At 38.3% G+C, this 10813-nt stretch overlaps 1 protein-coding gene and 1 long non-coding RNA gene across 16 annotated transcripts in view; one reads left to right on the top strand and one right to left on the bottom strand.

The window, feature by feature from the left end:
* Nucleotides 1-21: 21 nt before the first annotated feature.
* Nucleotides 22-5967, top strand: LOC135410679 (uncharacterized). The gene is made up of 2 exons (XR_010428832.1): nucleotides 22-525; nucleotides 639-5967. It is a non-coding gene; the product is annotated as an uncharacterized LOC135410679 (long non-coding RNA).
* A 555-nt stretch (nucleotides 5968-6522) lies between these two features.
* Nucleotides 6523-10813, bottom strand: part of UBR5 (ubiquitin protein ligase E3 component n-recognin 5) — an 83725-nt gene continuing 79434 nt past the window's right edge. For all 15 annotated transcript variants that reach the window (XM_064647338.1, XM_064647348.1, XM_064647350.1 and 12 more), the window contains 4 exons: nucleotides 10440-10553; nucleotides 8940-9084; nucleotides 8260-8345; nucleotides 6523-7143 (listed from right to left, as the gene is read on the bottom strand). In XM_064647338.1, the coding sequence (XP_064503408.1) occupies nucleotides 6931-7143; nucleotides 8260-8345; nucleotides 8940-9084; nucleotides 10440-10553 (558 nt within the window). In that variant the 3' untranslated portion in view covers nucleotides 6523-6930. The remainder of the gene's footprint in view (nucleotides 7144-8259; nucleotides 8346-8939; nucleotides 9085-10439; nucleotides 10554-10813) is intronic.

Genomic DNA, 10813 nt, shown 5'->3' with positions numbered 1-10813 from the left:
CGTATGATTAATATTTGTTTCTGTCCCTTCTTGCAAGCTGAGAGATCTCATCCAGAGCTGGGAACCATCAGAGTTCCCTGGTTTCCTCTTCCCTCCTCATCCCGAAGGTGGCCAGGCCCTCGGGCACCTTTTCTGTAGACATGTGAGTGCTGTACCAAAATAACCAGTCCTATAGGAGAGAAAAAAGGCCCCACCGAATGGATACAGCAGAGTTTGTCACAGAGACCTGAAATCAAAGATGCAAATCTAAAAACAAACGCCAGTGAGAACTAAAAGGTTTTCAGCATCAAGACAGGCAGCACGTAAGCAGGACTGACCCACTCTTTGGAGGCCAGTCCTCTGGAGCCCAGGGTGGTCCCTTGAAGAGGAGGAGAAGGAGGACATGGAAGCCTGGTGATCCTCAGTGGAAATGAGTCCATAAAGACTGTTCACTCTCCCTGTGACTGCTGCCCAGTGCTCCCCAGTCCAAGTGCGGGCCAAACATCCTCAGCCCCCCTGCAGCCAGGGAAGGGACACGGTGCACAGGTAGGGACTTCAAGGGATTCTGGTGTCCCTCTCTGGAAAGGTAACGTTTGGTTTTGTTAGTTCTCTGTCATTAGGAATTTGGTTTCGTTTGTTTTTTGTTGTTTTTTTGTAAGGGCACCTGGCTGCCACAGTGACTGAGGCCTCCCCTTTCTCCCTTCCCAAGCATGGGAAGTGGGAGTTGGGCCAGCTGGGCTCCTCTGGACTGCATCTGCTTCCTACAGCTTTTTTATGCCTTGTGAGAGAAAGCCAAGCCTCACCAGGGCAGGAGATAAGGAAAGTGGTGAAATCTGTGCAGCACACCTGAGTAAGCATGAGAACAGCTCTGGTTTTCTTACATGGGAGTTTTCTGAGGTGCAGAAACACCTGCCTAAGCAGCAAGTTACTAAAGAGCGCACCAGAACACAGAAACAGTAAATGAGAAAAGGTGGTTTCACACTAACAACATCCGCTGTTACCTGAGTACTGCTCTTTCTGAGACAGCCTTTAAGTTTTATTACCCAGAGATACCTGTACAAGTTGTTTAATCTTCATATCCAAAACCACTCCACTTGTGTATTGAATACCAGAGATTTCAGCTTTTTGTCCAGAGCACAAAATTAGAGGGACATTGATGCAGAGCAAACCTGACTCATTTACACTGGCAAAGTCTACTGGTGTGTGTAATAGAGCACGATGGTGGTAAGAGGGAGATGCATGAATTTCTGGGCCAAAACCAACAAGTGGCAGACTATTCTGTATTAAATGACATCAACATGCCTGGCAGTTGTCTTTGTCCCCCTAACCTGATTATCTTGGCTGCTGTTTCAGAACTCCCCAAATGATGGAATGTCCTGTTCTAGCAAGGTTTAAGCACTACCACAAATTAATATAATTAGCAAAAGATAGGAATTAAATTATTTGGAGATAACTTCTTAAACTCACACCTGCCCTTTTACCAACACACAGCAAAAGTCTATTTACATGGTGTCTAAAGATTCATATACAAAGGAAAAATACTGCAAAGGAAATGTACCTCAAGGATTAACAAAACAGTAGTTGGCTGTTCTTGCACCTCCACAAAAATTCACCAACTTCTGTTAGCTTTGTTTTATATAAATTAATTAAATCACGTGCGCAACACTGAAAAGCACTTGTGGAACTATAGAAGAGTTTACAAGCCGAATAAACATACATATGCAATATTGCATTATGCTCAGTTTTGCAAAATTCCACATTACTCAGCTCTACCTACAATGCCCTGTTTAGAACAAGCTCCCTGCTGGGGGCATGGAAGCTGTAGTCCTTCCCTAGCTCCCAAATGCCAGGTGTCATGGCAGTGGTCCTGCCCCGGCCCTCACGGCCCAGTACCTGCGCTGATCACAACAAGCTGGGAGTTGTGGAGCTGTTTCTGCATGGGGAGGGACTCTGATCCACAGGACCACGTCCACTGTTAGGTCCGGAAAGCATGGGACAACTCTTGGAGGTGCAGGACACTCCACAGCAGGGAGGGAAGAAGACCCATGAGAACAGGCCCTCCCAAGGGTGGCCTGCGGCTCCACAACAGCTCTCTCACTCCGGTAATTGCAATTAATGAAGGTGCAGCAGCAGCACACATTGTTAGGACACCACTGGACAGACACAGACCTAACAGGCTCACTAGCACAGCTTTGCATGCCCAAAGCTTGCACTTTCACAGAAAGGCTAAGTCCCCAAATTTTATCTAAGGCATTCCAAATGCAGTCATTGCTGCTTTAACTATAATGCCTCTTCCCTTCCTCCCCCAAAAACTGTTACTTTTTTGGGGAATACTTAGCTGCCTTTTAAAAATGGTTTATAAAATTCTTTTTTATATATGAAAATACCATTTCAGTCAAATTGAAAATTTTTCATTTACAAATTAGAGTCAAATCTGCTTTTCAGCTTAGTACTGTTTACTGTAGGAAAATCAATTTCTGAATAATTTCAGTATGTCTAAAGCATAAAATTCCCCTATATCTCCTAGCAGAGAAACCTTATCATAGGTTGTGGCAACAAGCTATTTTCCAATAGGTTCACATGACTTCAGTATTCAAGCATAGGCATTTGTGTTAGCTGCCACAGCCACTGGATAAAGGGATACTGAAAAGTTTCACCATTATAGAAAAAAAGTCCTGAAACACCTGGGAGCAACCAAGTGCCTTGTTATACTAAAGTCTATTACTATGATAGCAACTCACGGTGATAATAGACAAAAAAATACCTTTATATTAAGCCATTGGCAAAGGGGGGAAAATAGTCTTTCACAGGATTGTGTTTCAAGCAAGACATCCTCTCAAGTTATCCTCTTGGACAACTCCACAAAAAAAATCCTTAAGAGATATAAAAAATTTAAAAGCCCTTCATGCTTCTCAATTTAGCAAATCTGCTGAGTAAGATACTCAAAGAGCTGCAAATGAAAACCACGAAAGCAATTTCCAACTAGCAAAGGATGCATCAGAGCTCCTGCTGATGCTAAGAAGTCCTGTCAGGCAAGGACTACACTGTGATGGAGGCCAGATTCCAGCTATGAAGCCTGTTGGCATCCTCCCCACACAGACCATGTGGGAACTTCCAGCACTGTGAGTTCAAGGACTGTAGTCGCTGAAGCTTTCACATGACCCATTCACCTACCCATTTTAAATGTGTGTGGACATTCATTCCACCTCAGGGTAAGTTAATGCTACAAGTGCTGAAATGCAGTTAATCCAAACTTGCAGAGTTTTCTATTTGACTTTGGCAGACCTGTTATTAAATAGGCAAACTGAGGAGTTCAGAAAAAAGGTCAAATCCTACAAAGCTTGAAAAGAGAAAGGGAATCAGAGCTACTGAGCAAGGTATCTGTAGTTTGCCCTATAGAGTGGAAGCCAGAGAAATGCAAGTGTCAGTGAAGCAAGGAGTACAAACGCAGAAGCAGCTCAGAATGGCATTTACAGATGCACACACAAGAGACATGGTCCACAGGTCATAGGACACTATAAAAAGGGAGTTAGGGCACAGCAATGAGCATCTGAAGAGGAGGTTACTACAAACCTACTGAACAATCTTTCATGTGGTGTTAAGAGTGACCAAGAGCCATGCTGAATTTGGGCGCCCCTGAGAAACCAACCCATGGAAGGTGGTGGTGGTGACTGGGGAATTTCTCCCACCTGCACAGTAACTCCCTGCTCCCTACACACTTCTCTTCAGATCCACATGTGGAAGTAAGCTTTTGAAAAACAGCAGGTCTCTATAATTTGCACAATTGCAAAGATAAACATAGCTTAAGAGATGAGGGAAATTTCCTTTCCTCTGCTTCCCTGAATGCTGCTGTACAAGGGTGTTGCTTTGGATTCACAAATTTACCAGTTTACCAGTTATCTAATGACCACATGACTAACTTGCAGGAAGAAAAGGCACTCCCAAATCAAACAGATGAGAAAGGCCACATGATGTCAAGTAAGTCTATACAATTTTTCACTCCTGGAAAATTATCAAAGCTGGAGAAAGCGATTACCTTCTGTATTGGATACAGCTAAAACCAGAAACCAACGCCAAGAATTAGCCATGGAAGTTAGAACTACAGTGTCAGTTTTCCCTAGATTCAGATTAGGAACTACTCTAGTAGTTGATCATAACATTTTATTAGTAGCTACCTTTATCTCCTCTTTCAGCAGTTATGAACAGCTGGGGATTTAGACTATTAAAAAAGTCTAAACACTACAAAATTTTCCTTTAGCTAGTTTCTTTACCACATTTTAAGTGAACTAACAGAAGGGCTTAAGTCAAAGGGAAAGGAGGTGTATGATTTTAATAAACATTTTTCTTATTAAAATCTTGATATAGTTTAAATATACCATACAGAGGAAAAAAAGCTATTTATAAAGCTACATACACATTTCAAGTCAATGATGACAGCATAAATCATTCTAAATTCCCTCTCTGCTTATCAGAATGCCTTGTGTGTGTATATATGGTGAGCTACTGTGCTATCTGCATAACTTTCGTCTAGCTATACATTACAGGACTTAAAAAATGTTTAAGCTATATACAGAAATATATATACATATAACATATATTTATATGTTATACATACACATACACTTATATACATATACACACAATACATATATATATATACACAGTACTTTACATGTATATATGGCCTTTCATCCAAGGGCATTGGATACTTTTTAGTACATCAAGCCTCACAAAGCTTTGTGAGGGAGGGAGCTTTATTTTACAGACTGTAGATTTGATGCCTATTCTAAACAGTTTCTTTTGTTGCTTTCCACCAAGTTTACACATTTCAGTTAGAGGCGATTTTGGTAGTAGAAATAATCACACCAGTTTGAAATCCTGGCATAAGGTGTATGTTGCTCTGTACCTTTGTAACTCACCCTCCTTAGCATTAGAGAGCAGCCATACCAAACACCTCTATCTAGATTTGTGAGGCTGTACTGCTTTTTATTTTTAATTGATACTAACATAGTAAAATCTGATAAGTTTTGAACTTAAGGTACACTGGAAAGGTACAACAGGAAATCTCAAACAGCCTCCGATCCTCGTATATTGAAACTATCCTTTTCTAGGATGATTGATTTAGAGGAAGTATTAGTACCTGCAGAAATAATTCTACATCTATTTATTTAATTTATCTGCAGTTTAACTACACAAGCCCGAAACAGCCTTACTTAGAAAACAGGATTTTTAGCAACAATTTGGCAACTGGTGATGAGACTGTTGTACTGTACTCCATATCTCTAGCAACTACAGAAATGATGAAAACAGAGGCTTTTTTTGAAAACCAGATGTGGGTAACTTCTGGTCATCCTCAGACTAGCTGACAGAAAGGAAGACCCAGTGGAGCTCTGGCAAAGGTGAGTTCAACTCGGATTGTGATGGAACATTATTTTAGCTCTTCCCAACAAAAGGAAATTAAAAAAACCCACTAACATGGACTCATGGGGTTGGAAAAGCAAGAAAGAGGGAGAACATCAGCACCACAAAAGCTCTTACCCCTTCAATACTTCAGTCTGCTAAGCTTTCAGAAATTTGTTTTGACACAGAAAAAGTATCTCCCTCCTTTATTAATCAATTCCTATCTCTCAAAAATCTCTCAAGCCTTAGGGAAAAGAAGTCATAGGTCAAAGACTGCCCTCCCCAAAAGCAACCAACCACTTCAAAAGTGAACATAAAATGCAGTTTGAGAATTTTATTCTAACCTAATTACCTTGAGATTTTTCAGAATAAGCCACTTTTCCTTCAAATCAATTCTGTGAAAAGAAGGGGTTGCCTGGCCCATTTCTTTCAGGATTCTCTGCTAACTGTAAAATGTGGGCTGAATGTCTTCTGCATGTCAATTTTTCAGCTACAAAATTCAGATTTTTAATGAACAACTATGTTTAGTGTATGCTGTTAGCTGAAGTATAAATGGCTAAATAAATAAAAACTATTGTTTCCTCAGTATGACTTGGTATTTTGTCTGTAATTTCTTTATTAAAAAACTGTAACAAGATACTTAAAAAAAGGCTAGATACAAAAGAAGTTAAGCGGCTCACGAACATTGAAGTTTTCCAAAAAAATGTATCTTCAATAATCATGATCTTATAAACATTTTACAGTTACCAGAAAGTGCCCAGGCTGAGTTTACATAGTTAGATAATGGAGTACAAGTGTTGGGTTAGAACTGGTAGTGGAACAAATCTCCTGACTGTCTGTTCACTGTAACAAGGATACAAAAATTTTGATTGTGAACTATGAAATACTGTGCATTGGCCTCATCATATATGTACAGGGGGGAGAAAAACCAAAAACACTAAAGGTACAGGTTACATGCAAAATATTAGGGATGGTATCTGATGCGCCAGAGTTCAATGCAGTAGAACAAAAATTGCAATGAAAGTGGTTTCATAAGTGAACGATCCCAACTCTAGGATCTGAGCTGTCAGGAACTTTTTACAAGTTCAATATACATGATACACAACTGCAGCCAACCACAAATTAAACACCATAAAAAAAAAGTTAAAAACACAGAACATACTTAATTTTTTATTTTGAAATTCCCTACTCCCTCTATACAAGAACCTTTGCTGAAACACTTTCCACAAAGGCAGCAGTGAATTTTCAGAACATTTTACATATTTTCCCTCAGCAAAAAGATAAATCACAGTGTAAATTATATTGTTCTGCTGTCATCTTTGGCTGGGGTTAGGCAAAGGAGTTATTGACTAGCAAACTGTTGCAATCACAAATTGCTAGTGCTCCTTAGGCCTTTACGTTACAAATTTAGTACAGGAATGTTTGCATTTAAATCTTTAAAGTACCACCAGGGGTATGACAGCATTAACTTTCATAAACTTTTATAGACAAATGGAAAAATCTACAAAACTTAGCTAGTAATATTACACAGCAATACACACTTTTTATACTCTACACAAAACCAAAATTCTTGGTCTTAATGGCGAGTAACAATTTTTGTTTCAAAATCTGCTTAGAGGAATAGAGTGGGACATAAAGGCGAGAAATGCAAGTGTTTGCTGTAGGAAGATGTTGGTCATCTGGTGGCCTTATTGTGATGGATGGCATAGGCTGGAATCCCTCCTCACTGGCTGGCAATGATGGACTTGAGGTCCAAAAGTAAACCTGGAAAAAGAAGATGGCATTTAAAATTATGCTGTACAAGGCTGAAATTCATACTGCCCACATGTTGCGTAGGGAATAGGTTAAAAAAGAACTGCACAGTCACAGCAAGTTTGATCACACTACATTCTCTTCAGTATGCCAACTAGACTCCGTAGTCATGCTCCATGCTTCTGTAGTAGCTTCCTTCACATTCCTTCCTCAACTGCTCATTGTTAAAACTAATAAAAGCAGCACTCAACATTATCCTGTATCAACAAATCCTCAGTAAATGAAATCTCCCCAAATCATCTGGGAAGGGGGTGACTGCCATCCATATAAAACGTATCAGAAATCTCTTGCAAACCAATTAGTGACTACAGAATGTAGTACTGGTACAGACAAAAGGCGGCAACAGGGAGTATTTGGTTTATTGTCTCAAGTGTGAAATACTGACTTGCAGAGCTGAGTCACCACCAAAGAGTAACCACAGATACTCCTTAAAATATATGGTTTAGAGTTTCCAGTTTTCAGAGCAGTCCTTGTTCCTATTTAGTAGACTGTAAGGGAGAGATAGTACTTTAAGTAGTAGAAAGTTAAAATCAAACAGTTTTAGGAAGCGTATAATTAATACATTTTACAGGCAAGTTTTAAAAAATTAAGCTCCCTGAACAGTATCTTGTTCTTTCATGCTTCTCATCAGCCTTTTCCCAGAGGCCTTTGAGAAGGACATAGTGTCATTACTGACATCTTCCAGGGAGGACACATATATTGCCCTTGGGAGACAAAGTCAGATGAGTAGATGATCCATAAAGAGAACTCAACCTCAAAACCCTACTAGCCCACAACACAGTTGAGTAACCACAGTTAGTCAGCTTAAGAACAACTGTGCAGACTAAAACTGTGCTTCCATAAGAGACCAATGATTATGGATAAAGACACACCACGCTTACTTCCAGTTGCAAGAAGGTTTAGGATTCACACTTCATTTCCAGAACTGACAGTCTAACCCAACCCTACTACTCTGCTCTGCTATATTAACTCTTCTTGTAAAAAGTCTCTAATTACAGTTAAAAACAGTAATGATGCCACAGTTACTCCAATTTTCCTGCATGTTTCCATTGGGAATGAGCAACTTACTAGATCTTGTCTTTCTGTCATACTCATCTTCTCAACTATGGACCAAAACCAACGCTTGAACTGCAAAAGCTTCTCAGCATTTTCTCCTGTGTGAAATAAAAAATATACACAATTCAGCTGGTACACTGGACAATAACATTAAGAGATACATTTTACATGTGCTGCAAGTTGGATCTCAGCTACAAGCACATTCATAAAGTCCTTATATTGGAGACACTAATAATTTCAAAGCTAATACATGTACCTTTGAATGCCAGGCTAACTCTGACATACCTCGGTACAGCTCCCACCTCTCCCTCCCAAAAAGCCTAACTACAGCTAAATGCAGTTTAAAAATTATGTTAGAAATATTAGACTTGCATCCATCCCATTAATAGTCCTGAAGTTAGGTCATAGTTTTCACAAGAAAGATATACTACCAATAATACAATCCTTCTATTTAACATCATGTGACAGCAAAGCTGGAAAATGTGCTTTCCCCACCCTCTCCTAATTGACAGTAAATATTTTCAAAGGACTGTAAAAAAAAAAAAAGGTAATAATTTTATTACAAGTTTCATTGACTTACTAACTAATGTCAAATTTGAAGAAGTTTAGTTTAATGCCAATAACTACTCCACACAGAACAAATGGTGTTAAGTTATCCGTGCAACTCTATTTATGAGTAAGTTATTTCATACCTGACTCATCGTTGAAAGAGGTAAAGCTGATCAGCATTTGCACATTTACTTCACCACAGCCATTTACCAAAAGTCTGAAATCTTCTGCTGTCAAATCTTCTAATGAATTCTTTGGAAGTACATCCAGGAGACCCTTCCTCATTGCCTTAAGTGAAAACCACAAGATGCACGTTGTAAACATATAACTTCAGGACTGACTTCAAATGCATTACTGAAAAGTTTCATGTGAAATCTGCCATTAACTCAAAACTCATTCTCTGAGCTGTTCTTTTCTTTCAAAGTTTTATCATCTGTGATGCAAATTTTCTGAAACAAAGAACTGCACCAATCTGCTAAACCCTATGTACTACAGCAAAAGAAAGCAGTAATGGTTTGAGCTAATATTTCACCAGGAGCAGAAGCACATGCACTCTCTAAAAAGTTCAGGTATTTTGCTGAGCTGTGCTGAATCTCATAAGAATTCAAAACAAAAATGCATCTTGAATGTCCTTTCTTCTTCAGACCTACATGCCAACTCTGCTTTAAAAATGTTACACACACACTTATATTCTATATTAATAAGTAATATCCTGAAAAGATTGGAAATTCCATTTTCAAAATGGAATATTATGAGTAAATTTGCTTTAGTAAATTCCAAGTTGAATACAGGTGTAATGGTTTCCAACTCTTAAAATAAAAAAAAGAGTCAAACTATTAATATAGACAGACATGGAAATCAAGTAGCTTAATTCCAGGAACATGTTCTATCTGTGAAAATTTTGGACCTCAACTGTACAGAGGTAATCTGTTCACTGCACAGAGGCAGTCTGCTCACTTATCTCAGATGTGCAGCAGGAAACCCCAATCAGTACAAGTGACCAAGTTTACATGTAGCATCATAGGACAGACTAGACCTTCATTAACTGTCTACAAAGATATATTATTCTTTAAGTTTTATTTTAGAGGGGTTTCAAAAAGAAAATTATTTTAATATGGTTTCCTAGCCAATTTTTAGGTTTTCTGCCAGGCTAGTAATATAAGAACAAAGTTGTCTGTATCATAACTGATTTTTCCTTTTAAAACAAAGATGCAAATCAAAAATTCAAGGCGATTTATGTAAATATTTTGAATTTTAATTTCTATCTTTGTTTATAAGTATAAACAAATCAAAGGTAATACATTTTTAGAACAAAGTAGCTGCCAAATACAAAGCCAAAGTTCCAAGAGCATACATGCCATTTGAGCTCAAAAAATGAACATATATACTTAACCAATGAGATCTATCATAAAAGAAATTATCTTTCACTCTATAAGAAAAAGAAATTGTTTGAAGTACTTGGTCTTCACAGTACTCCATAAATAGCTATACAATTAAGAAAAAATAGGAAATTAAATACTTTTAATCAAGTTGAAAAGACTTCAAAAAAACCTGATTAGCAATACCTAATAAAAATAATTAACTAACTGAAATCTTACAGGGTTTTTTTTCTTCTTTTTAAAAACATTCCACCAAAGACTTACATGTAGAGGCTGTTCTGCTACTACCAACATTCGGTGTTCTGCATATTCCCGGACATACTCATATACATTCTGAGGAGTGACTGGTATATTTACACCATTGGAAATAAGTTCAACCTATGGAAAAGAAGCAAGGACCATTTAAAAGGGGGAGGGAAGGAAATGAGATTATTATAACCACCACAGTACACTACACAGTGATTTATTGAGTAATATACCTCTAAAACCAAGCAAATTTACTAGTACAGGTTAGTTTTAAAGATTCCTTAGGATTGACTGTGCTAGCCAGGCTTTATGGTAGGCTTTACATCACCTTCAAGAAAAAAACTCCATGCTTCAATGTCTGTGGAGAACACTGTATTTGAATCTAGAAAAAG

This window comes from Pseudopipra pipra, chromosome 1 (genome assembly GCF_036250125.1).
Source record: "Pseudopipra pipra isolate bDixPip1 chromosome 1, bDixPip1.hap1, whole genome shotgun sequence".
Classification (NCBI taxonomy): domain Eukaryota; kingdom Metazoa; phylum Chordata; class Aves; order Passeriformes; family Pipridae; genus Pseudopipra; species Pseudopipra pipra.
Note: the sequence above shows the minus strand (reverse complement) of the source record. Positions and strands in the feature narration are given on the sequence as shown.